This window comes from Eublepharis macularius, chromosome 2, assembly GCF_028583425.1.
Source record: "Eublepharis macularius isolate TG4126 chromosome 2, MPM_Emac_v1.0, whole genome shotgun sequence".
NCBI lineage: Eukaryota > Metazoa > Chordata > Lepidosauria > Squamata > Eublepharidae > Eublepharis > Eublepharis macularius.
In genome coordinates this window covers 95,365,571-95,393,385 of record NC_072791.1, presented here as the reverse complement: position 1 = coordinate 95,393,385, position 27,815 = coordinate 95,365,571, and the positions used below count along the sequence as shown (strand labels likewise).

Genomic DNA, 27,815 nt, shown 5'->3' with positions numbered 1-27,815 from the left:
TATTATATTATATTATATTATATTATATTATATTATATTATATTATATTATATTATATTATATTATATTATATTATATTATATTGGTCTGCTATATTGAGGGGTATAAGATCTATACTATATTGATAGTATAACTGGTAGATGTATATTATACTGATAGAATATTTGATAGCATAATTGATAGAAGTATACTATATTGATAGGATATTTGATATATATGATAGAATACCTGGGGGGAAAAAATTAGAATGTGCTTAGAGTAAGGGATTTATTAAGTAATAAGAGGGGTTAAGGGTTGGAAAGCTGTTGGAAGTCGATAGAGAGGGGGGAGGAAAAGAGTGGGGGATAGGGTTAATTAGATTTTGAGGGAATGTATGTATTGAATTTGAAAAGTATACTCACCAATAATTTTTTTTTTAAAAAAAATACAAGTAGGTAAAATAAGAAGGCATGTAGGCAGGTGTTTAAAACTGAAATAACGTACAGGTTTTTGAAATGAATACTTTACTGGTATGAGGCACAAAACAGTGGTTCTTAAGTTGCTGGCTTGTATGAGAGATGATGGTGTTATCAGACTTAAAGATGTTAAAGTGAGTTCTTTTTGAAGTTGGAACTCCTTCACAAGTTAGGTGCTCCAAGTTTAACACCTATACAGCCAACTTCACCTTTTCTGCAGACTTCAGGGTACTCCACTGTGTCAAAACCCTTTTAAGATACTGGGCAGGAGTTATGCCCCAGCTATAACCTTGTTCCTGGTGCCAAAGGGGAGACTTCTTTCTACCCACTTCCTTGGCCTACTATAATTCCCAGATCTCTTGTATCTACACAGGAAGTGTTGTCTGCTGTGCAAGAACTAAAAGTGCTAATTAAACGTTATGATTTCTCTTGTAAGGGTACACAATCCCTTTACTTCCTCACACTGAGGACTCTCTGACTGACCCTCTCTGGTCAGAAGCCAAAGTCCAACTCTCCAACTGTCAACCCCTCCCTCTGGTAGCACCAACTGTTACCTCAACATTCCACCACCAACTGCCATTTCATGCTAGCCACAAAAGGGGGCATATTAATCCTCCTCCCCTCTTTACTGCCCAGCAATCCCAGCATTTGATGCTGAGTCTGTCACATGGTGTTTCAAGAGAAGGGGTTTGGGTACTGGAAAGAGAGTACCAGCCTTCTGGAAACTAAAAAGAGCAAGAGAATACTCAAATAAAGTGTACTAGAGTGATTAGGAAAACACTGAAACAAAAGCCTCTCAACAGGCTTTTTTCTGGGAAAAGAGGTAGTGGAACTCACAAGAGGGAAATGAGACAGAAACACACAGAAGAAAACTGTTGCTGCTTTCAAATACCCCGCTGCTTTTTTCAGCTGAGGGGAGGAAGAGGGGGTCCCTCCTCCCTCTCTCCTCAGCTGAAAAAGCTGCTGGCATTTTAAAACAACTTTTTTAAGCTGATGGAAGGGGAATATCCCTCCTGTCAGCTGAAAAAAACTGCCAGCTTTGAAAGCAGCAACACTTTTCTGGTGAGACAAGAAAAGTGCTGCTGCTTTCAAATGCCCTGCTGCTTTTTTCAGCTGAATGGAGGGAGAGGAGAGTGTCCCTGCTTTCAAGGCCCATAGCTTTTTTCCCCAGCTGATGAGCTGAAAAGCAGCGGCCTTTGAAAGCAACACTTTTCTTGCCGCTTGCACAAGGCAAGAAAAGTGTTGCTCTTTGCCTGAAACTAAAGAGCTGGATGCCTTGGGCTCTGCACAGGAGGAAACAGGATCAGGGGGTGAGGCCACCAGACATGTGATTACTTTCAAGAGGTGCCAGAATGCCATTCCACAGCATTCTGGCTGAAAAAAAGCCCTGCCTCTCACCATAAGGATTTAAGTAAACAATCTAAAATGACAATCTAAAATGAAAAAAGATATAGTGCTAGAAGACAGGGCCCCCAGGTCGGACGGCACTCATTTGGCTACTAGTGAAGAGCCAAGGACAAGTTCAAATAGCACTATTCTTAATCATGGGACTGGATTAAAGCCAAAAGGATGTCCAGTTGCGGATGTGAATAGATGCAAAAGGAACATCCAAAGCTATGCAACACACATAATAGGAACATGGAATGTGAGAAGTATGAAAACAGGTAAGCTAGAAATCGTAAATCGTAAAACAAGAAATGGAATGTATTGTCGAAGGCTTTCACGGCCGGAGAACGATGGTTGTTGGGGGTTTTCCGGGCTGTATTGCCGTGGTCTTGGCATTGTAGTTCCTGACGTTTCGCCAGCAGCTGTGGCTGGCATCTTCAGAGGTGTAGCACCAAAAGACAGAGATCTCTCAGTGTCACAGTGTGGAAAAGATGTAGGTCATTTGTATCTACTCAGGAGGGGTGGGGTTGAGCTGAGTCATTCTGTAAGAGTTTCCCAGGGTGTGGAATGCTAATGGCGGGAGGCTTCACTGTGTCCTGAGGCGGTTCTTTTGCATATGGATTGGTGCTTGATGTGCTAATCTTCTCTGCAGGGCTATTGTCGGGTGTGGAGTGTTTTGTTGGCCTGGTGTTTTTCAGAACTGGAGCCCATGCTCTGTTCATTCTTAAGGTTTCTTCTTTCCTGTTGAAGTTTTGCTTATGCTTGTGAATTTCAATGGCTTCCCTGTGCAGTCTGACAAAGTAGTTGGAAGTGTTGTCCAGTATTTTGGTGTCCTGGAATAAGATACTGTGCCCTGTTTGAGTTAGGCTATGTTCAGCCACTGCTGATTTTTCAGGCTGTCCAAGTCTGCAGTGTCTTTCATGTTCTTTTATTCTTGTCTGGATGCTACGCTTTGTGGTCCCGATGTAAACTTGTCCACAGCTGCAGGGTATACGGTATACTCCTGCAGAGGTGAGGGGATCTCTGCTGTCTTTTGCTGATCGTAGCATCTGTTGTATTTTTCGGGTGGGTCTGAATACTGCTTGAAGGTTATGCTTTTTCATAAGCTTTCCCATCTGATCAGTAATTCCTTTGATATATGGCAAAAACACTTTTCCTGTGGGAGACTGTTTTTCTTTGGTTGTTTGATTCATCCTGGGTTTGATTGCTCTTCGGATTTCATTTCTGGAGTAGCCATTTGCCTGAAGTGCGTGGTTTAGATGATTAATTTCCTCATTGAGAAAGCGCGGCTCACATATCCGTCTTGCACGATCCACTAATGTTTTCATTATGCCTCTTTTCTGTCGGGGGTGGTGAACGAGATCCCACTTGCAAAATCACCAGGCTAACAAATGCGCTGATCAAGAATTCCTCACTACATCCCGACACGCACAGCAAACTATGCAAGACAGAAGCACAGCCACCTAGACTATATGGACTCCCCAAAATACATAAAGATTCAGTCCCACTCCGACCCATTGTGAGTGCCATTGGTTCACCGACATATGAATTAGCTAGACATCTGGCAGATCTCCTGCAGGACCACATCGGGAAAACCTCGTCTTACATCAAAGATTCAGCAGATTTCATCAACAAAATCAGTTCTCTGAAACTCAATCCACAAGACATACTTGTCAGTTTTGATGTTGTATCCCTGTTTACCAAGGTTCCAGTAAAAGACACTATTGCACTGATTAATCGGATTTTCCCAGAGGATGTAACAGCCTTATTCCATCATTGTCTGACAACCAGTTACTTCCAATGGGACAACGAATTCTATGAACAGATGGATGGGGTGGCCATGGGGAGCCCACTCAGCCCAGTTATAGCAAACTTCTACATGGAACATTTTGAAAAAACAGCTCTAGAATCAGCACCCCACAAACCCAGTGTATGGTTCCGGTTTGTGGATGATACATTTATCATTTGGAGCCATGGGGAGGAAGAATTGATGGAGTTTTTGAATCATCTCAACAACATCCACCTGAACATACAATTCACAATGGAGAAAGAAAGTGAGGGAAAACTCTCATTCCTGGATACCTTGGTCATCCGCAAAGCAAACTTTCAGTTAGGTCACAAGGTCTACAGGAAACCAACTCACACTGATCGGTACTTACACAAAAACTCCAATCACCACCCCCGACAGAAAAGAGGCATAATGAAAACATTAGTGGATCGTGCAAGACGGATATGTGAGCCGCGCTTTCTCAATGAGGAAATTAATCATCTAAACCACGCACTTCAGGCAAATGGCTACTCCAGAAATGAAATCCGAAGAGCAATCAAACCCAGGATGAATCAAACAACCAAAGAAAAACAGTCTCCCACAGGAAAAGTGTTTTTGCCATATATCAAAGGAATTACTGATCAGATGGGAAAGCTTATGAAAAAGCATAACCTTCAAGCAGTATTCAGACCCACCCGAAAAATACAACAGATGCTACGATCAGCAAAAGACAGCAGAGATCCCCTCACCTCTGCAGGAGTATACCGTATACCCTGCAGCTGTGGACAAGTTTACATCGGGACCACAAAGCGTAGCATCCAGACAAGAATAAAAGAACATGAAAGACACTGCAGACTTGGACAGCCTGAAAAATCAGCAGTGGCTGAACATAGCCTAACTCAAACAGGGCACAGTATCTTATTCCAGGACACCAAAATACTGGACAACACTTCCAACTACTTTGTCAGACTGCACAGGGAAGCCATTGAAATTCACAAGCATAAGCAAAACTTCAACAGGAAAGAAGAAACCTTAAGAATGAACAGAGCATGGGCTCCAGTTCTGAAAAACACCAGGCCAACAAAACACTCCACACCCGACAATAGCCCTGCAGAGAAGATTAGCACATCAAGCACCAATCCATATGCAAAAGAACCGCCTCAGGACACAGTGAAGCCTCCCGCCATTAGCATTCCACACCCTGGGAAACTCTTACAGAATGACTCAGCTCAACCCCACCCCTCCTGAGTAGATACAAATGACCTACATCTTTTCCACACTGTGACACTGAGAGATCTCTGTCTTTTGGTGCTACACCTCTGAAGATGCCAGCCACAGCTGCTGGCGAAACGTCAGGAACTACAATGCCAAGACCACGGCAATACAGCCCGGAAAACCCCCAACAACCAAGAAATGGAATGTTTAAACACTGCAGTCGTGTGAGTGAACTAATGTGGACCGACTCAGGGCATTTTCAGTCAGAAAATCACAGTGTTTTACTGCAAAAATGAACTTTAAAAACCCGGTGTTGCTCTAATAGTGAGGTGAGACTTAGCAAAAACAGTTAAGAGCTGCAACGCAAAGTCTGATCGAGTAATATCAATCAAAGAGGGGGGGTTCACTTCCTCCAAACCAACACAAACTAAGCCAAAAAAGGAAGTGTGCTAATTCTTAAATTGATTCATATATATCTGATACACTAGAATGCAATCAATTATTTACAATGAAAATTAATGTTCAATTAACAAAGACTGTGAAAGAACCAGTGAAATCACATCTCAACAACGAAATCATATCTATGATAATTTCTATAGATAGAGAGATGTTCATAGGAAAAGTCCAATTATTTAAAGTCCACGAAGATCCCAAAAAGCATATCTGGGAAGCTAAACTGCTGGTAATTCAGCTGGTGGGTCGTGATTTCTTGACCACGAAGCTGTGCAACCGCGATGCCGCAGAAGAAGAGCAGGGCTGGTTGTAAGGTTGACACAGAGCAGTGGAACACACTATTGGACTTTTCCTATGAACATCTATCTGTAGAAATTATCATAGATATGATTTCATTGTTGAGATGTGATTTCACTGGTTCTTTCACTGTCTTTGTTAATTGAACATTAATTTTCATTGTAAATAATTGATTGTATTCTAGTGTATCAGATATATATGAATCAATTTAAGAATTAGCACACTTCCTTTTTTGGCTTAGTTTGTGCGAGTAATATCAATCACCAGTGACCAATACAGGAACCAAATAGGTTATATAATTGGAAGCAGAAGATGGAGAAGCTCTATTCTCTCAGCTAAAACAAGACCAGGAGCTGATTGTGATACTGATCATGAGTTGCTAATATAAAAAAATAGAATAAAGCTGAAGAGAAACACTAAAAGAATCATAGTGCCAAAATACAATCTAAATAATATTCCTGAAGAATTTAAAGACCAGGCAAGGAACAGATTTGCAATACTAAGTTTAATTGATCGTGAGCCAGAAGAACTACGGGCTGAAACCAGAGATATGATCAAGGAAGAATGTGCAAAGACTATTTCTGTAGCCAAAAGAAAGGAGAAGCCTAAATGGATGACTGAGGAAACTCTTAGAAATAGAAATAGAAAGAAATAAAGAGAACAACAAAAAAGGAAGAACAAGAGACTTGTTCCAAAAGATCCAAGAAATCAAAGGGAAATTCAAGCCACGGCTTGGGATGCTGAAAGATCAACATGGAAATACAGTATCTGATCAGGACAAAATAAAGGAAAGATGGAAACAATACACTGAAGAATTATGCAAAAGAGATGGAAGGATGACAGATACTATTGATGAAGAATCTTTTGATGAAGAACCAGAAATCCTAGAAAATGAAGTAAAAGCTGCACTCACAGTAATTGAAACAAAACACCTGGAGTAGATGGAATAGCAATAGAGCTATTTCAAGCCACAGAAATGGAGTCCATCAGACTCTTAACAAGAACATGTCAGCAAATATGGAAAACAAAACAATGGCCCACAGACTGGAAACGCTCAGTCTACATTCTAATCCCCAAAAAAGGGAATGCCAAGGAGTGCAGCAACTATCGGACAATCGCATTAATTTCCCATGCAAGCAAAGTGATGCTCAAAATTATACAGCAAAGACTCTTACCATATATGGAACTAGAAATGCCAGATGTTCAAGCTGGATTCAGAAAAGGAAGAGGCACCAGAGATCACACTGCAAATTTACAATGGGTAATGGAACATACCAGGGAATTTCAGAAGAAAATCAGCCTGTGTTTTATAGATGACAGCAAAGCTTTTGACTGTGTGGATCATGAAAAGCTATAGAGAGTCTTTTAAAAAATGGGGGTGCCACAACATCTGATTGTTTTGATGCACAACCTGTACTCTGGACAAAAGGCTACAGTCAGGACAGAATATAGGGAAACAGAATGGTTTCCAATTGGCAAGGGTATCAGACAAGGATGCATATTATCTCCCTACTTGTTCAACCTCTATGCAGAGTATATTATAAGGAAAGATGGATTAGATCTAGAAGAAGGTGGAGTGAAAACTGGTGGGAGGAACATTAACAATTTGAGATATGCAGATGACACCACATTACTAGGAGAAAATAGTGAAGACTTGAAACAACTACTGATGAAGGTTAAAGGAGAAAGCACCAAAGCAGGATTACGACTGAACATCAAGAAGACAAAAGTAACGACTACCGAGGAATTACACAATTTTAATGTTGACAATGAGGAAATTGAAGTTGTTCAAGATTTTCTATTCCTTGGCTCAATCATCAACCAACAGGGAGACTGCAATGAAGAAATCAGAAGAAGATTGGGACTTGGAAGAACAGCTGTGAGGGAGCTAGATAAGATCCTTAAAGATAAAGATGTCTCTCTGGGAACCAAGATCAAGATAAAAACAAACTATGGTATTCCCCATTGCCATGTATGGATGTGAATGTTGGACAGTAAAGAAAACTAACAGGAAGAAAATTGATTCATTCGAAATGTAGTGCCGGAGCAGAGTTTTGTGGATACCATGGACAGCCAAAAAGACAAATAAGTGAGTACTAGATAAGCCTGAATTCTCCTTAGAAGCTAAAATGACAAGAGTAGAGCTATCGTACTTTGGTCACATCATGAGAAGACAAGATTCTCTGGAAAAGTCAATAATGCTAGGAAAAGTGGAAGGCAACAGGAAAAGAGGAAGACCTAAAACGAGATGGCTTGACTCAATAAAAGAAGCCACGTCCTCCAGTTTGCAAGATCTGAGCAAGTCTGTTAAAGATAGAACATTTTGGAGGTCTTTTATTCATAGGGTCACCATAGATTGGAGATGACTTGACGGCACATAACACACACAACACACAGTCTACAACATAAGAACTAAAGTCTGTGCATGTACTGATTTTAATTCAGTCACACCTATATTGAGTTACCTCAGACATTTTCAACACCTGATTTCACTTGACCTTTTCCTCTCTATGTTAAATAAAATATTTTGTTATTTTTGAATTTAAAAATGCCTCTAGTGCCATTTAAGTTCTTTAAGTCAAAAAGGGAGGGAGTGTCATAGCAGCTCATAAAGATTTCCAACACATATTAAATACTTGTCCTCCAGAGTTCTCAAATGGTCTTGTTGAACATTCTAGTCAGGAATATCTTGTAGTAATATTTTTCCCTATTGCTGTCCATTTAGAAATGAAGCCTGGAAGATGTCTGAGCACGCAGACTAGTATTAAAAAAAATGAATGTATTGTGGAGGACATACGAAAAGGAAATAACAAGTAAAGAGGGAATAAAGAATCTGGTAATTCTTGTGGATCAGAATAGGAGGAGGCATGTCCTCCAGAAAATCTGAGCTAAAATAATTGATTAGAGAAGAGTTTAGCAATATGTTAATGTACTTAGGAATAATCCTAACTGCTGTTAGAAAGGGAAAAAGCATATAATGAACAAAATAAGCCACGTGATACTGTGTCTACTCATGCTATACATTTCTCAGTTAGTTTTGGAAAATTGATATGGATGTAACTTTGAAACCTATATTTTATTCATAGAAACTCCAGTAGGAATCCTCTAAATTACACTACATCCTGTATAGACTACAAATCAAAATGAGACTAAAAAATGTACCTCCTTCAGCGGCAATCGAAACAGGGTTGGTTCACCCTGAATCACAATCAGTTACTACAGGAATGAGTATTCTCCTTCCTACCCTTGTACAAATGTAACTGAAGTAGTGACTCTTGATTTAGAACGAGCCACAATTTGCTATTACATTCAAACTGGCCAACTATAATGTCTGCTAGTCCTTCAGGACTGCAAACTAGCTTCAACTCTAGTTGCAATCCATGAGTGTGGCTAAAGTACATGCCATAGTGTGCTGGTTTGGATGAAAAATCAAACAATAACTTGCACTGCACTATAGTCAATAATTGAATTTTAGTATACAATGGAACTGGGGAGGCAGAGTGAAGAGGACGAAGCACATGGGCGCAAAACTTGTTCACATATTACCAAACCACGATTTGATGCTATGATTGAACTAACTCATAGATGGGTGGGCTATTCTATTTCTTTTTAATATATGTTATTATTTGAATCCTTCTTCGTGACTTGACCTTAAGCCATCTCTAATTATTTTGCATTCCAAAATAAAATGCCGGGAAACAGTCTTGTTTTTTGATGCAGAGCTGTTTACCACAAAAGTAGTTTGCTGACTCAGCAAGTCTAATTTTCAGGCGTAGTCTCACATATATATATATATATATATATATATAAAATTACCTGACGTGCCGGGGTTGCTGCCGCTTGGCATCCTCTCCTAGTCTGTTTAATGATGGCGAGCGGCTCCGAGAGGATGAAGTATAGCTCCCAACAGTTTTCACAGTTCCATTGGGATTATTCTGCATCTGTTGGAGTAGGTGAGGCGAAAGGCTACGGTGTGAAGAAGCTAAAGAGGAGGCTGACCAGTCAGGTATATTGACGTTGAGGTTATTATCACTATTGGATCGTAGCAAGACACGAGGTGCTCTCAGGGTGCTCTGGGGCCTCCGTCTTCTATTTGAGTAGGTAGGAGCTTCTCTAAATGGCACTGAATTAGAAGGAGAAAAGAAAACAAAATGTTTCTGTGGTAAACACATATGATTTTAGATATGGTTTAGCATTCCAGGTGGCTTTCCCTCATTCTAATATGTGCGGGGAGGGGACTTTGTCTTGGCTGACAGTCTAATAAAAATGATAATCTACAGGGGTGAAAAACCACAAGTGTAAGATGGCAAAAGAGTCAATAAATAGTCCAAAAAATTGAAGGTCAAGTGAAAATATATAATCTACATGTGAGGTGTGTAAAATACTCATCAACTTCAATAGAAAATTACAAAAACTGTAAACATAGCAATCAATGATTATTAAGTAACACAGAGTAATTTTTGTTAGGAATACATTCAACAGGTAAGTGAACAATACAGCTGGTGCGGCAGAGAACTCCAGTCAGGAAGACATCCCTCAGGTAAGCTTCCACAATATCATGCAAGTAGGTACGTTCTATATTCATATTGATGTTCTTTATGTTATAATTCTTTTTGCATTCTTGCAAAAAGGACGTCAATAGACATTTCCGTGTCACCCGACGTTCCCGTGTCACCTGACATACAGGGCTCTGCCTGGGAGCTCCCTACCATAGGGACTTAGAGTACAAGGCAGGAAAGGGTGCTTGCAGTGGTGGGGCAAAAGAGTGCAGAAGAAACCTGATGTTTCATTGTAACAACCTCCTCAGGGGCAAAAACTAGGTCCACCAGACAAACATTACACAGTAAACATCTTACAGCACTGTCAAATTAAAGAATTAGTCTTGGCGTCCTCACCAATATCCTTGCATGATATTGTGGAAGCTTACCTGAAAGATACACATAAGAAAATTCATTCTCCCTTCACTGCAGCTAGCCCCACCCAAGCAACCCAGTGGATCATAGGATGCTGACTACCACAGGGACCAATCCGCTTCTGTCCCTGTGGTGGCCAAGCCCCCTCCCTGCACCCAATCAGCTCTCCGGGCACCCTACATAACTGCCAGCTAGGGCGCCTATGACCCTAGGTAAGTAGGGAGGCAGCTGGAGGCTTTGCCTGGGAGCCCGCTACCATAGGAACAAGGCAGGTGCTTGCAGTGGTAGGGCAAAGGTGAAGGAACTGCGAAATTTGGGGCTTGCCTTGCACTTCCATAGGGAAAGAGAGCTAAGTCCAGGATGTCTGACTAAAAACTACTAACTAAGTCCCCTTGCAGGTTACCAGTCTCCTGAGTCCTGGCTTCGGGAGGAGCGATGGCACACTGACAGGTAAGAAGGAATTGGAGAGATGGCTGCTCCAGCTTATTTGTTCACACCAGCCTCCCCTCTCCCCTCACCCATGTCCCCACAGATGCCAGCCTCCACAGTTGAGGCTCGCCAGGGGGGTGCAGCCCCTACTTGTGAGCTAGCACAGCCCATGCCTGCCACAAAAGCAGTCACTCAGGGAGTTCAACACAGCTGTTTCGGGGTAGCTTCCAACAACCCATGTCAGGGCTCCATCCAGACTCCCTCGGCTGTGTCCCCCCTGAGAGCAGAGGAGAGAGCATGGCAGCAGATTAGGGTGACTGGGTGCTTGTTCTCATAACTCCCATGCAATGGTGGGCCCCACAACCCCGTGACTATCTCTCTTACAGGATCAGAACTCCAAGCTGCAATGGGAACAGCCAGATGTGGATGAGCATTTTCCTACCATAGGGACATCCCTTATTTGGTTGCTGGCAGCACCTGTGATTACAGAGCTGCCATTCCTGTAAGCAGCTGGCCCCGGCCTCCACCATATTTAATAGCTCTTTGATAGTTTCCTGTGATATAAAAATCACAAGGCTCCTGGATTAATGCAGCCTGGTCTTGAGAAGGGGAATTCCAGCCAGAGTTGCTGAGTCCTGCCTGGGAGATTAAGGCATGAATGGAATGCCATGCTAATGCAGAGGACTGAGGTGATTTGATTTACTGCCTCCCCAGCTGCAGGTGTGAGCGGTGATAAGAAAGGGACTCATTGTGTCACCCCGCTTAGCACATTCCAATAACTTCCTTCCATGATGAAATCCCCACCCAGAGATCGAGGATCAATCAATCAGCACTGATAAATTTAATCTGTCTCAGGGAACATGCATTTTCATATTTAAATTCATCAACCCAGCTCCAGGGACATTCATTAGTAAACTGCCCCTGTTGTGAGGCAGCAGGAGAGACTTTGCATTTCCTTTCACACATCCCAGCAGCAAGTAATCAAGGTAATCAAACCTTTGTAATTCCCAGAGACTGACCTTTACAGGCTTTGTTCCAACGGCTGAGAGGGCTCTCCAGCCTCAGGACATGTTTTGCCCTATAAGAACCAGGGTTCCTGCTCCATTCAAACTGTGCATGCTTACTGGATTCAAGCCCTGCTCCCTTAGGGCCACATCCCTAAGTCTTTTTCTGGCTGAGAACGCTGGACGTTTGAAGCTCTCTTCCTCCGTGCACTACTCTACTCGCTGAGATTGGTAAATATACTTCCCCGCTCCCTCATTCTGTTCCATTTTCTGACTGGCTTCCTAGGGCTCTCTGTGTGTGTATCAGCCACTTTTAATTGCCTCTTATGTGTATGTTGGTTTTTCCTCTTAAAATAAAAATACTCCTTTATTTAAGCCCCAAGTCTCGTCTGCTACTTTGAGGGAAAGAGCCCATAAATACTGGTGGAGTTGTCTCACAGTTACCCCTCTCGCATAGCCTTGCTCCTTGCTGCTAATTCTCCCTACTTACTCACAAGGAGCCCTATTCAAGGTAACACCCCTGGCCACAGACACTTTACCAGGACATGGCAGACTCAGCTGTGGCCTGTGCAAGGCCAGGCCCCTCATCACACGTGTGCCTGTTTTCCTTTCAGACCAGTCACACCCCATCAGGGAGACTGAGGAGCACAGGTGTTCTAGCTCCCAGTAATTCTTCTTGACTATCATCTGATCCAGCCCCAGGAGTGGTTCCTCAGAAAGTCTGCACATCAACACCGCTTCTGAGAAAGCAGCCCAGGGAATGCCTCTCCTGGCCCTGACTGCCGTGCTCCCTTCCTGGCTGAGGGAAGTTGGCAACACATGTCCAGATATCTTTGTCACTTTGGGCTGTTCAATAAAGTCTATGTCAAACAACAACTCCCTCCTGTCTGTTTGCTTGCCTGTGCATGACAGTGGTCCTCCCTTCACTTCCTTGTAGGGCTGCCCTTTCACACATCGCAGAGAAGGTTCTCAGGCTCTGGGCTGGGACAGATGAAATGGTCCCAAAGGGGCTCCAAGTGCTTCTGTGTGGCTCTGCTGCCAAAAGGAGCAGGCGTCCAGTGGCACCTTGGAGGTACCAGACCTGCCCAGCTTCCCTTCCCCCTGATTTCACTGCAGGCAGTGGGATGGGCCTTGGAGTGTTTCTGGAGGGGGGCAGCGCCACAGATGACTCTCATTCTCTGAGAGTGGCTTTTCCCTGCCACTCACAGCAGTGTCAACTGCAGCAGCCCTGCAACTAGTGGATTCTGCCAGCATTGCCTGGGCAACTACAGAGCATTCTCTACTGGCCGCACCTTGTCAGATGCAGCCCAACAGCACAGCTCTCCCACAAAAGTCCTTAGGGAGCAAACTGGTGTTGCCACAGTTACGCAGGTGTGTGGGCATGGGTACCCAGTGGTATCCACATACCATATTACATCAGTGAATAGATGTAATATCGTATGGAAGCAGAAAACTTGAAAACAAGCACAAAGTTGAGCATAGAGATGAATCTTTCTGAATAACTGATTTACATGGCATGTTTAGCAACATGGAAACTCCTTAGTAGGCACATATCTGCATCAGCAGACAATACCCAACAGCACAGCATATAGTCTCTGTCCCTACCAAAGCATGTTTCAGAGATATTTCTTATGACACAGCCCTATAATCTGAGCAGAAAGAAATGATAAATTATTTCTGGCATTCACCAACAAATACAGACAATCCCAGATTTTTATAAAAGCATATAGTGCATTGTTTGTGGTACAGTCAATAGAAGATAATTTTTTTATGCTACAGCCCTTCTCCTATTCATCTCTTCTACCTTCTAACACTATTTTTCATATTTCCGTTATACTGAACCTGTGGAAATGCCCCTCCTCCTCAGGCAAAATCACAAGTCCACCAACAAATTAAATTTTCAGTAGACTTTGGCTGCATCCCTCAGTAACATATTTAGGATAATAAACTTGCTCCAGCACTTCAGTAAGTACGAACTTGTACAGAATAAAACAGTATTTCATTAAAAAGTAAAATATTTCGCATATTAATACATATAGTGAAGATTAGTGCAAAAGATCCATTTTAAGATTAATATTATTCAGGGTGGGGAGGAGCAGGGATTTTTTGAGCCATAATGCCCAGGAGTGCCATTCTGGCACCTCTTCAAAATCATTACATGACTGGTGGCTCCGCCTACTTGATTCTCCTTGATTTCCCCTCCTTGATTTCCCCTGATCCTCCTTGATTTCCCCTGCCAGAGGCAGAAGGGAGCCACCCCGAGAGAGCAGGCTGGGCAGCTAGGGTCCCCAGATGTGGGGCGATCTCCCGGGGGAAGTCCCTCCTGCCAGCTGATTGAATTTTCAAAAATGGCAATGACACTCTAGGAGTCTTCCTCCTAGTCTCTATGGTAAAGCTACCATAGAGATTAGAAGCCTTATACTTGCTTTAAAAGAGGCTGTGCACACAGCACCCTCCTGGTTTGCTGAGAGGAGAGAGTGGTGGGTTTAATCTTCTCTCACAATGTTCTTGGGCCCCACAACCCTGAGAGGGGGGGGGAGGGAGGGAGGGAGAGGGAGAGTGAGAGAGAGAAAAAGAGAGAGAGAGAAAGAGTAAGAATGAGAGAGAGAGTGAGAAATAGAGAGAGGGTAATAGTGAGAGTAAGAGTGAGAGAGTGAGAAAGAGTAAGAGTGTGTGTGTGTGTGTGTGTGTGTGTGTGAGAGAGAGAGAGAGAGAGAGAAAGAGAGTGAGAGTGAGAAAGAGAGAGAGAGAGAGAGAGAGAGAGAGAGAGAGAGAGAGAGAGAGAGAGAGAGAATGGCTCGAAGATTCCATGGCAGAGCGGGGATTCAAACAGGCATTTCCCAGATCCAAGCCCAATTAAAGTATGCCCATTTTTAAGTAGGGCTGCCAACTCCAGGTAGGGCCTGCAAATGTCCCAGAATTACAACTGATCTCCAGACATCATAGAAAATGGCTGCCTGTAGTGCGTGTGCATCTGGTACCGGTGATTTCCACCGCCTCTATTTCCAGAAAAAAAGCCCTGTCACTGGGATGGTCTTACATGAGCCATTCCTTCTTACTTTCAGTTGATTTATTGCTCAGAAAATCTACATGTAACTTTATGAGCACTCCGTAAAAGTACTATATAAATAATCAGGTATTATTATACCTCTCTGTAGTCAAACAGGAGACAAAGAAAAGTTGCAATTCACACACAGGAAGTTGGTGCAGGGTATCAAAGATTCAAGAATTCACCTAACCAATCATTTTTATATATACTTCACATCTTGATTTTACTTTGAGACTCACTTTGGGCCTGAGCTATCACCATCAGTTGGCAGATCTTGGGAAGGGTTAATTATCCCTTGGTTATGTAGCAGAATCTGCATAATTGAGGTTGGGATGGGAAACTGCTGCCCATACAGATTCTTCCTGAAGAATAATACAATGATGGCAGAAGCTGTAGTTGGTTTTTTCATTCACTATTCTTATTCAGAATTATAATGATAAAAATGTGTTAGTTGTCCCTGCATAACCTGTGCCTTCCCAGCAAGCAAGGATTCTCACTTCTTTTATAAGTACAATATTGGGGTTTGTGTTATGCTTGGAATCAGAGTTTTACCACAGATGCTGCTGACTAGAGGTGGGCATGATCCAAAAAAAAATACTGATCAAGCTATTCGTGGATCCGCTCTGGCGACAACCCCAGATCACCGATTCACACCGAACAAGTCCCATTTCCCATCGGGGATCAGGGATCGGGGAGGCCAAAGCGGAGGGGCGCCCCCCCAACACACTTAGAGCGGGGGGGAGTTTTTAACCTGGCGACAAGTGGCCTCCCCTCAGGGAGGGGACGTTTTCACACACACACGCACTTAGAGCAGGGGGGGGGAGTTTTTAAACCCATCCCTGCCTCTCCAAATAGAGAGAGACACACACCCAGTCAACACGTTTCAGCCAGCTTTTTTAAAAAAGCAGGGACAGAATCCTCCATTCCTCCCCACCCAATTTTAAAAGCAAGCAGCCAGTCTTCCAAAAGCATATTTTAAACAGGAAGAAAGTAAAACCAGGATCCACATGGATCCTTGCAGATCCTATGGTTTTTTAAATAGGAAAAACACAAATGAAACATCAAATCACATATCACAGCCAGGTCCACAGACTGAAATATAAAAAACACAGATCCAAAAATATTTGGCGCTGCCACGGTGAAAAAACATGAATCTGAGACACAGATCCTCATGATAATTCATATGATTTTTACATTGAAACAAAACAAAAAGGCTGTCATATTTTAGATCTTTTGGTCCTGTTTGTGGCATTGGACATGATCTGGGACAGTATACTGGATTTTGGGTGGCCCCATGTAAAAATCAAGAGGATCCATGAGGATCCGTGCTTTTGAACCATGTTTTTGCACCGTGGCTCTGCCACAAAGCTGTGGATGAATGATTTTTTTGGTCCTATTTGTGGATATGGACATGATCTGGTTTTGTATGGTGGATTTTGGGTGGCCCCATGTAAAAATCACAAGGATCCATGAGGATCCATGCTTTTAGACCATGTTTTTGCACTGTGGGAGTGCCACAAAGCGGTGGATAACTGATTTTTTTGCCCCTTTTGTGGCAATGGACATGATCTGGGATTGTATGGTGGATTTTGGGTGGTCCCATGTAAAAACCTAGAGGATCCATGCGGATCCGTGCTTTTGAACCGTATTTTTGCGCTGTGGCGGTTCCACGAAGTAGTGGATGGCTGAATTTTTTGGTCCCATTTGTGGCCCCACTTTTGGGTGGCCCCACTTAAAAATCAAGAGGATCCATGTGGATCCGTGCTTTTTTAGCATGTTTTTGTGCCGTGGCAGCGCCACGGATTAGTGGATGCATGATTGTTTTGTTGCTGTCTGTAGACTAGGACATGATCTATAATACGACAGCCTTTTTGTTTTGTTTTGTTTCAATATAAAAATCATATGAATTCATGAGGATCCGTTTAAAAGCATCAGGATCCAGCTTTTACCCACTCCCTTTTAAACACACACACAGAGCCGTGAATGAGGTTTTCCCACAAAATACAGTGTTTTAAAAGCAGGTTAAAAACAGAGAGTGACAGACAGAAAAACAGCCATTCTTCCTACAAAGCCCCAGTTTTTTAAAAAGCAAAAAACGTTTGGAGTGCCCGAGGGCAAACACAGCTCAGGCATTCCCCTGGCTCCGTTGCCCCAGGAATAGATTACTGGCGCATGAGTGTCTGCAATTCCGAACAGAAACTGATTGATCTGATCAAGCTCCAAACAAGCAAACCTCCGACTGCTGAATCGGTTGCCATGGACAGCCCCGATTAGCTGAGTCCCGATGGCGCTAACGCCATTATCGGGTTTTTTTTTCAAATCGTAATGCTGATCGTGCCCATCTCTACTGCTGACTAAGTTACTGACAGGATGTCTCCTGTCATACTCTGCAAGGCCTTTTTTGATTTTGTGTGATTCTGATGCTAGAAGTTGTTCGCTGGAATGTGACTGCCTGCTCTTATCTTTTCCTCAACCTGTGGTTTCTATTTTGCCTGGGGAGGCCTTGTATTTTCTCACATCTCATATCTCCTGTGTTCTGCTGTTCATCTATTAAACTTCTGATGACCAAATTGAATTCCAGTTGTTGTCACTGAGTTCTTTTTTACAATCTATGCTCCAAGCTTTTTGTTGTGTTGTAGGCACTGTCCAAATTGTATTGTTTAACAATTTGTAAATAAATGATATCATTCCTTTGGCTGCGTATTTATTTTTTATCAGAAGGGATTCAAAGGGGGTAGGGTCTCTGTCCATTAAAGTATGGAGATTTTGTTTTGCCACCATACGATGGACCTGGTGATATTGTATCCAGGGAACACTAGTTCCAAGTTTCTCAGTTATTTAATGTAGATATTTGCTTATTATGGATAAGCAATAGACCCCTTTGTTTCTCCATAACCTAAAAGTATTGTGGGATTTTCCTGGTACAAACCATTTCTGTCCTAAGAAGGCTTGGGCTGGAGAGATGCCTGGGGCCAGTATCTTCCTAAATTTGTCCCATATTGAAAGGGTAAGTGATAAGAAAGGATTGGTTAATGTCTTTTTTTTGCCGATCCTTGGGATTGTTCCATAGTACTTCTTTTAGATGGGAGGGAGATGCATAAAATTGTTCTATATAGTCCCAATATTTATTGGTGTCTTCAGCAGCATAGATTAAGATATTTTTGAGTTGTGCTGCACTGAAATACATGTTCAGGTTGGGGAGGCCCACTCCCCCTAACTTAGTTGAGCACGTTAAAAACAGAAAGTTTGTTCTTGGTTTCTTCTTAGACCAAATAAATTTGGTTATACTTGTTTGCGAAACTTTCAGTTCATTTTGTTTGGTAGGAATTAGAAGATTTTGGAAGAGGAATAAAAATTGTGGAAGAATAGTTGATTTAATCAGTGCTATTCTTTCTATGCATGATAGGTTTATTTGTTCCCAATTTTTCGTGTTTTTAATTTTATTGTATAATGGTGTATAATTGAAATCAAAAAGGTCCCTTAGCTCAAAGGGATGTTGACCCCTAAATGCCTCCATTTGCTTGTCACCTGCTTGAACTGAAAGGATTCTGAGATTATTTTGTGAGTCTGAGGTTTCAGATAAATAAGATAAAGATCTGTTTTTGAGTGGTTAATGGAAAACCCAGAGATGTCAGAAAAATCTTTTTTTTATTATTTTTTTTTAAAAAAATTATTACCTACATTAACTAACAATACAGAGGGAAAGAAGGGGGGCAGGGGAAGGAAAGAAAAAAAAAACAGCAACATATAACAACACTACACTACAAATAATGCTTTCCCTTCATACTGCCATTATTAAGAAATTAAAACTTTGTAAGATATTGATGGAGTGGTTGACCTTGCAAAATACAGATTACAATCCAAATTAAGTCTTCCTCCCCCCCCTGGGCCTCGGACGCAGTTCTCTCTGAGCAGCTGCAACCGCAGTGCTCGTTCCCTTCCCCCCCCCCTTCAGACTTCAAATCCTTTTCTTCTTGCTTGGTGTCTTGCTGAAATTCTTGGTTTTTGTCCTCAAAATCCCTTAGTTGATCTTCTGATGTTATCTTGTAAGCTTGATCTTTGTAACTAAACCAGATACCTTCCGGAAATAGCCATTTATACTTTATTCCACGTTCCCTCAGAAGAGCTGCAAACCTTTTATACTTAAATCTCCTTTTCCGAACTAAGAATGGCACGTCCTTCAGTATCTTAACTTTATTACCCAGAAAGTCCAGATCCGCATTGTATGAGTTGTATAGGATAGTGTCTCGGATCCTCTTAGATGAAAAATCGATGATGATCTTGCGAGGCAGCTGACGCTTCGTTGCATATTTTGAAGACGCCTGATGGACTTCCAAAATGGCGCTTTTTACCTCTTCTTTAGTTGCCCTCGCGGGTGTCGCCAATAGTTCCGAGGCCAGATCCCTTAAATCCTCATTTTCCTCCTCTTTCACGTTCTGGAGGCGCAAAATTGTCTGTGTTCGTTCCACTTGTAGCCCGATCAGCTGGTTCTCCACCAGCTTTAACTCTTTATTCGTTGCCCTCGCAAGTGATGCATTTTCCAGAGCAGACTTCTCTGCCCCCCCGCTACTTCCTTAATGGTTTTCACTTCGCTCTCAATTAAGCCCACCCTTTGATCTGTTTCATTCAGCTTGTCAACAAAGGGCTTTATGGCTTCGATAACCAACCTCTTCACCAAGTCCTCGAGCGACTCTCCTTTCCCCTGCAGGGCAGCCGAAATTGACTTGCCCAAAGCGGGACTCTGCTTTTTCGCTGCCATTTTAGGGGGGGGGAACCGCCGACCAAAGAGATGTCAGAAAAATCTTAAATGTTTTTTGTTAGATCATGAAGGGAAAAGCAGGGTCACTGACATAGACAACTACATCGTCTACAAATAAGCTTAACTTGGTAGTGACTGTGCCAACTGTGAAACCTTTTATTGTGAGCTCATACGGATGGCTGACTCTAGTGGTTCGATTGATAAGGCAAACAGGATAGGGGATAAGGGGCAACCTTGTCTTGTTCCTCGAGTTAAGACAAGGTCCTCTGACCTAAAATTATTGATGTTCAGTTGGGTTATTGGACGTCTATACAGGGCTTCAATTGCTTTCAGGAAGTTGGGCCAAAGCCCATATGTTTCAAAACTGTTTTTAGATAGGGGATTTCTAATTTGTCAAAGGCCTTTTCTGCGTCTAGTGCTAATATGACAGATTCTAATTTTGTTCGGCAGCCATAATTGATTATATTCAACGATTTCCTAATATTATCTGACAACGATCTGCCTGGCATAAATCCTGTTTGATCAGGATGGATGTAGTTTAGTGTGATTTTGTTCAAGCGAGATGCAAGGATGCTAGAAAAATTTGGGGGGCCATGGTTCAGAGATTGGTCTATACGACTCTGTTTTGGTAGTATCTTTACCTGGTTTTGGAAGCACTATGACCTTGGCCTCACTCCATGATTGAGGCATTATGCCTTCTAACAACACATGGTTACATGTGTTAACTATGGGTTGCACCAGTTTTTCGTTGAATTTCTTGTAGAATTCTATAGGAATCCCATCCCTCCCCGGGGTTTTGGTATTTTTTAGGTTTTGAATGGCAGCCAAGACTTCCTCTGTAGTAACAGGTTGGTCCATGAAATTTAGATGGTCTTGGGAAAGTTGGGGGTAAAGTTAGTATCAGATAATTTTTTTTTTATATTGTTTATAACAAGGGTGCCAGATTGGTAAAGTTTTTGATAGAAATCCCTAAAGGATTGGACAATTTCTTTTGTAGTGACAACCAGTTTGCCTTGTGTGTTTCTTATCTGGTGTAACATATTAGAAGAGACCTTATGTTTAGCTCTCCCATAAAGCCAACAAACAGCACTGGGAGTTTTCATTAAAAATGACTGTTTCAGGAATTGTAGGGTTTTTTGAATTTTTGATGTTTCTAATACTTCCAATTTTTTATGTTCAATATTCAATTTTTTGTGGTTTTTTGCCTCCAAATCTCATGTTTCTTTTCCAGAATGGAAATTTTTGTTTTGAGTTCCAATATCAATTTTTGCTTATTGGATTTGAATGCAGTGGCCAATGAGGTAAATTTCCCCGAGCACAGCTTTAAAAGCGTCCCATATTATGTCCAGAGTTACACCACAGTCATTGTTCAGTTCAAAGAATGTTTCAATTTCATTTGACAGTGCAGAGCAAATACCTTGATTCAGAAGCAAGAGCTTATTCATAGACCAATTGGGACCCTTCCCATCCGAGATGCTATTTGTGATGAGACAAATTACAGAAGAATGGTCTGACCAATTTCTACTGCCTATTTCAGATGAATAGACTTCAGCCAGTAGTGTTTTAGAAACCAAAAGAAAATCTATACGGGTGTAAATTTGATGCACTTCAGAGAAGTAGGTAAATTCTTTAGCACCTGGATTTAAAGTTCTCCAGACATCTGCTAAATTAAAAGAGTCTAATATGTCTTTTAACTTTGATGCCTCTCCTCTTTTTCTTTTTGATTTAGTTATTTTATGAGTTCTGTCTAAAGAAGAGTCAATTATATGGTTTAGATCTCCCCCAATCAAAGCACTCCCCTTCTGGAATTTAGAAAGTTCTTTAAGTGTATTTCTTAGGAAGTTTAGTTGATCACTGTTTGGTGAATAAATTGATGCTAGAGTTCGGGGGGACCCATCAAAGTTGCCTCTATCAAATATGAAGTGTCCTTTAGGATCAGCAAGTGCCTCTGCGTTATAAAAGGGTGTATTTTTAGCAATAAGTATTGCCAGCCCTCTGGCCTTAGAGGTACCAGGGGCTTGAAACGAAAGAGAAAACCAGTTTGAGTTTAACACATTCTTGACTTGATTTCTATAATGTGTTTCCTGCAGAAAAATGAAATGAGGGGTGCGTCTTACTCAGCTCATTTGAAATTCTTTTGCATTTTATCAGGTTGTTAATCCCTCTGCAATTCCAAGTTATTGCTTTCCATGGCTTTGCCGTACTGTACACTTTTACACTTACGAGAAAGTTATTGACTTGTAGATTGGGTTCACTACCTCCAAGCTATGTACTACTAACTATGGCTAACAAATAAACTATTAACTATTCAACAATTTACTCTACTACCCTAAAAACCTTATGTAAAAACACTATTTATCCTTATTTAAGTTCTAACCACTTAACTACTAAACAACAAGATTCAATCTAACATACTATAAACTCCTTTAATATTCAACAAACTAAAACTAGACCTCTACAGAGGTCTAAAAACACAGGGCCCTAAATATTACTAGGGGTGCAGGGATTAAACACTTCCTCCCTGACCTGTGGTTTCAAACATAAACTAGGGGGGAAGTGAGAAAGGTTTAGATCTTATTATTTTCCCCCTACCTCTCTCCCTCCTTTTGTGTCAAAGTGGAGTTTAATCATTGGCCAATACTGTCATACTAAACACAAACACAGACAAACAGCAAAAGGTCTTCTGTCTTGTTTCCAGAGCAATTCAACTGAGGAGCCACTTCTCTTGCATTTTTAGGACAATTCAGTCCCAGGACAGTTGGATGTTCAAGCTCTTCAGGAGGTCGTAACCTGAGTCTAAGTTTGTCACCTGATGTGTAGAGCCATCGAAGTGCACTGATATGTTGGAAGAAGGACTCCAATGAAAGCAGATGCCAGCAGTCACGAGCTTTTCTGTTATTGGCTTGAGTTGCTTCCTCTTTTCCAGTGTTTCCTGAGACAAATCCAGGAGAACTAGTATTTTTTTTTCCTTTGTAGGTTAGTGAGTCTCTCTGACAGGCTTCTTTTAATATTTTTTCTCTAGTCCTCGGATGAATGAACTGAATCAGAACATCTCTTGGGCAGTTGAGATGTGCTCAAGTTGGTGCACCAAGCCTATAGGCTTTTGCAATTGCAGGAGCCATCCTAGATTTAAGGTGGTTGCCAGCCTGTTAGCAATAAGAGTAGCTAAGTCAGAATTTTCCTCAATATTTTCCAGAAAACCTCTAAGTTTTAAATGATTTTGTCTCCATCTGTTATCCAGAGCAGCAGCTATTTTCTCTTGCATTAACATGGTGTCTTTTTGCAAAAAGGATACATCTGCCTGCAGAGTCTTGCTCAATTCCATAGCAGACTCTGCAGCTTTAGCTGCCTCCTTAAGATTTTCCATCAGTTCTTTAATCTGCTTTTGGAGAGGCTGAAGAAGTTCTGAAGTTTTAGTTGCAAAGAAAGCTTGGAGACTGTTTTTTCAAGTCAATCAGGTCTCTTTTGGTTAGAGGAGCATCCTCTTGAGTTTTCTGAGTTGGGTGTTTTATTATCAGGCGCCATTTTAGCCTCTCCTGGGGCCTGTGCTGCCTCTGCATGCGTTTGCCCACCTGATTCTAAAAATGGCTTCAAAGACCCCACATTTTTAGCAAAAGGCTTGCCTTTACCTGTTAAGGTTTTGCCCGTGACTGGTAAGTTTTTCATTTTTTGATTTAAGTTGTTGTTTTTAGCATTGGAGGGAGAAAGATCTTGGGAGTGTCTTACTCACGCATCTGCCATCATGGCTCATCGCTCCGCCCCCCAAAGACTGATTAGTTAATGTGGAGATTTCCTCATCCAACACAGCTGGCACTTACATATGCAGGTTAGACCAATTTGCATGCAGAAACATGTTTACATGTATGGACTCCTGTTTCTTGAATCAAGGTGAGTGGATACAATACAATATATGTGACATCAGTGTCAAAATTCTCATTGACTCCATCAACCCAGAATGTACCTGCCAGTGTTAAAAAAAATCTACAAAAATGAAATTCAGAAATTGGGTCCTCCTTTTTTTCTGAACTGAATGTTTTATATTTATTGCAAATAACCAAACTACTGTGTGAAGGAATTCAAAGTAATATGTTTTACAATGTAGAAATTAAACAATCAATCCGATTATTTCATTTCCAGTTACTGTGTTAAGAAGATCTAAATCTTTGTTTTAATATCTTACAATACAATCCTATACATTTACGCTCAGGAGTCAGACTCACTTTATTCAAAAGAACTTACTCTCAGATAAGTGTGCAGGATTGCAGCCTTAGCAAATCAAATGAAATCACAGATCTTGTGTGTGTGTGTTTTCATTTTTGAAAGCAAAGTTATAGGCCGTTTCCAGATGGCTTACCTGCCTCCGGAACGTTGCGCCATCTTGCGGGGAAAACGTGAAATATCGCGTTTTCTTGTGCGAGTTTTGCGCGATGTCACGCAAAACTCACGTGAGAAAACGCGATATTTCACGTTTTCCCCGCAAGATGGCGCAACGTTCCAGAGGCAGGTAAGCCATCTGGAAACGGCCATAGTATTGTATATGTATAATATTTACATTGTATGTAGCCTAGGTGTCCCAAAGAGAGTTCATTTATTTATATATCTGTATATCTAATCCTCAATAAGGCCATATCCAAAGACTACAGCCATAAATAGACAAGACAGATCTTTCTACAAACCTGATAAAAGCACAGGGTTTGCAGAAAAAGCTGAATTTTTTTTTAAATTCACTGGAGAAGGGGGGGTTAAAAACCCAAAATGATAGCAGCAGTGCTTATAGATGTAAGAAACAAATGCCCTCAGTGGCCATTGCTAGGCAACCTCAACAGTATTGTGGGCCTAGATTTCTCTCAGGGAAAGAGAGGGGGAGGTGAAGACCTTTTCCAGGGCTTTTTTGCCATTTGAGGGAAGACTCATAGAGGTCAGGCCCAGCAGCAACCATCAGGCAACTTGCTACTATGTGACTTGCATGACTTACCCAGGCCTGGCAACAGCAACCATCACACAAAGGTGGTGTGGTGTAGTGGTTAGTGTTTCAAGATCTGGAAGACCCAGTTTCAAATTCCATGAAAGCTTACTGAGTGACTTTGAGTCAATCACACATTCTCAGCTTAACTTACGTCTCAGGGTTCTTTCAGTTTCAAATTCCATGAAAGCTTACTGAGTGACTTTGAGTCAATCACACATTCTCAGCTTAACTTACGTCTCAGGGTTCTTGTAAGGATAAAATGGAAAAGTGAAGACTGATGTAAGCTGCTTTGAGTCCCCATTATTGAGAAAGAGGAAGTATAAATATCAATATAAGAGAAACAGAGAAGGAGAAAAGGGGAGAAGGAAAATCAATATCAATATAGTCAGACGGGGAGGGGGATATAACATACATTGGTGGGAGAGAAGGAAGCAAGAAAAAGTAAGGATATGGGGTTACCAGGAGGAGGGAAGGAGGAAAAAGTATGGAGAAGGGATACTGGGGAAAGTGAAGTGCCCCCCACAAGTCCTGGAAGATTCATCAATATGTAAATAGGCCCAGACTAGACAAGTGGTTTGCACTGCGCAACTCAGTTGTTTTCCCAAAGAGGGTGTGTCAAACGAAGGAAAGGCGAGAAAGCTGAACACAGAGAAGATGATAAAGGTAGACTGACTGGTAGGTGGGAAGAAGAGAAGGAAGTAGCAAAAGGAGATGATATGGGGTCTTTCAGAGAAGGAAAAGAGGAAGTAGTGGGGGGATAAGATTCCCCCCAGAAGTCCTGGCAGGTCCTCAGCTTTTTTATACTCGCTTGCGGGGAGGGCGGAATACAAATTTGAAATAAATAAAAAATAAATAAAAATAAAATAGCTACATGTTCCTAATGTAGGGTTGCCTGGGGCACATGATTGGTGATATAAGCATAATGACATATCTTTTGGTGTCAACTGGAAGGGACACCGTTACACTGGAGTGATGTTCTAGCAGTTGACAAACACTCTTATAATTTAACTATAGAGTTTGGGGTAAATGCTAGAATGTCACCAAATGTGATGGTGTCACTTCTAGGTCACATCAGAAGTAACGACATCATACCAGGGATGCTGCTGACTGTACTCTATACATTTTGCCCACCATTTTCATCCTGTCATCCAGCTGAGCGGAGGCAGGCACAAGTGGTGTGTATGTATGAGATCTGCTGCCACCATTGGGAGCTGGCAACCCTACTTTAATATCAAGGACATGACCAAGTGTGTTAAAAACTACATCTGGTTAGACAATGCAAATTCGGGTACATAATTTTTTAAAATACAATATTCCTTCATTCAGCATTTTCTTGACTGCCCTATTGACAATTAATTAACTTCCTATGACCTAGCCTTTCAACATTATATATTCTGTAATATATTATATGTGATATATTTTTAGACAAGTACTGCTTTCATAATTACAAAAAGTGAAGGCAGCCTCTGGAACAAATAAAACATCTTAAGATATATGTTGATAAACAGGAGATACTAGGAAAGATTGCAACTACATATGGGGTTAAGTTGGCAAAATTCTGACACTACTAGATTGTTGCGTTTGACTGTCAGTATCGTAGTTAAGGCTTTTACAATATACTTCCTCATAATATCAAATAGAACCCTTATCCTTTGCAACTTGTGGACAATTAATTCTGTATTACAACAAGTTTTCATAAATGCTATTGGACTGAACTTCAAAGAACTTAACCAAGGATATTTATATTTGATTTGATTCAATTCCAATTAATTCAGTGGATGGATTTCAGTTTAACTGTACAGTAAACTAAAAGACTAAAATGGCTTGTATCCAAGTATTCCAACGTAACTTGCTAGTAGACTTTACCGTAATACCTCACTGCATTAGGAATTCCAAATTTCAGGAGAAAGAAACCACACCAAAGTGATTTCTATATTTTTCAACGAATCCCTTTCCACACCATCTGACAAGCATACAAGGCTTTTAATAATTCTCACAGAGTTCATTTTACTTGGTGGTAACAAAATGTGCTTTTAAAGAAAATTTTAAAATATGAGACAATAGTTTAAAAATTCTGAGAAGTATGAATGCTATCAATAATATATATATATATATATATATATATATATATATATATATATATATATATATATATATATATATATATATATATCATACTATTAATAATATACTATATCATATAATAACATCAATAATATACTATATATATCATGATACTATATATCAATATACTATCAATTTCCACAGGCCAGTTTGGCTAGGGATTCTGGAGGTGTTTTGCCATCTTCTGGGCATGGAGCAGGGGTCACTGGGACAGTCGGGGTGGGGTAGTTGTGAATTTCCTGCATTGTGCAGGGGGGTTGGACTAGATGGCCCTAGAAGTACCTTCCAACCCTATGATTCTATGAATTAAATGGAATATCAGTAATAAAAGCAAGCATACACCTGGACACAACTGTTTCTTCCCTTTTCCCATCTCAGTTTGCACCCTGCAAATGGTTAGATTTCTGAGATTTTTCTGGCATGCACTGTTTATTTTATGTTCGCAATAAACATATAAATACAATTCAAAATTACAGAACATGAATGGATTAATCTTTTCAGAATCAATTATTTTTCCAACTGAAATTATTACAGAATCTGCTGTTCAGAGAAAGACACAGAAGCATGCTATTCTTTCTTCTTCTAAGTATTTCTCATATCTTATGAATTAAATAATATTTTCATAATCTGTTGCAATGTTATACCCCAAGTGCATAAACGAGACATTTGTGCGTATTCACTAACATAAATCTAAGAAATTCCTTCCCAAACAGACATGTTAGAAAACCACAGAGAATTTTCTATAAATGGAATGAGGCTTCTGTAGGAAACTAAAATGAACAAGTCACACACAAGGTCTATAAGTTGTATAAAAGGACAAACTAACAACATAAAAGAATTCTGGAGAAGATACAGAAAGAATTAAATATAATGATACAGTAACTAAGCAGATCATATTAAGCATACATAAGAAAATAGCAGGTCTTGAACGTCAAGTGCTTTGCACTCAGTGCTTACCTTCTTTCTTTGTTAAGGCATTTAACAAAGACTTCATTTT

General features: G+C 41.1%; 1 protein-coding gene across 3 annotated transcripts in view; it reads right to left on the bottom strand.

Moving 5' to 3' along the window:
- Nucleotides 1-27,815, bottom strand: part of SHANK2 (SH3 and multiple ankyrin repeat domains 2) — an 829,172-nt gene that overhangs the window by 506,418 nt on the left and 294,939 nt on the right. For all 3 annotated transcript variants that reach the window (XM_054971067.1, XM_054971065.1, XM_054971068.1), the window contains one exon: nucleotides 9,391-9,697. In XM_054971067.1, coding sequence (XP_054827042.1) covers nucleotides 9,391-9,697 — 307 coding nt within the window. The remainder of the gene's footprint in view (nucleotides 1-9,390; nucleotides 9,698-27,815) is intronic.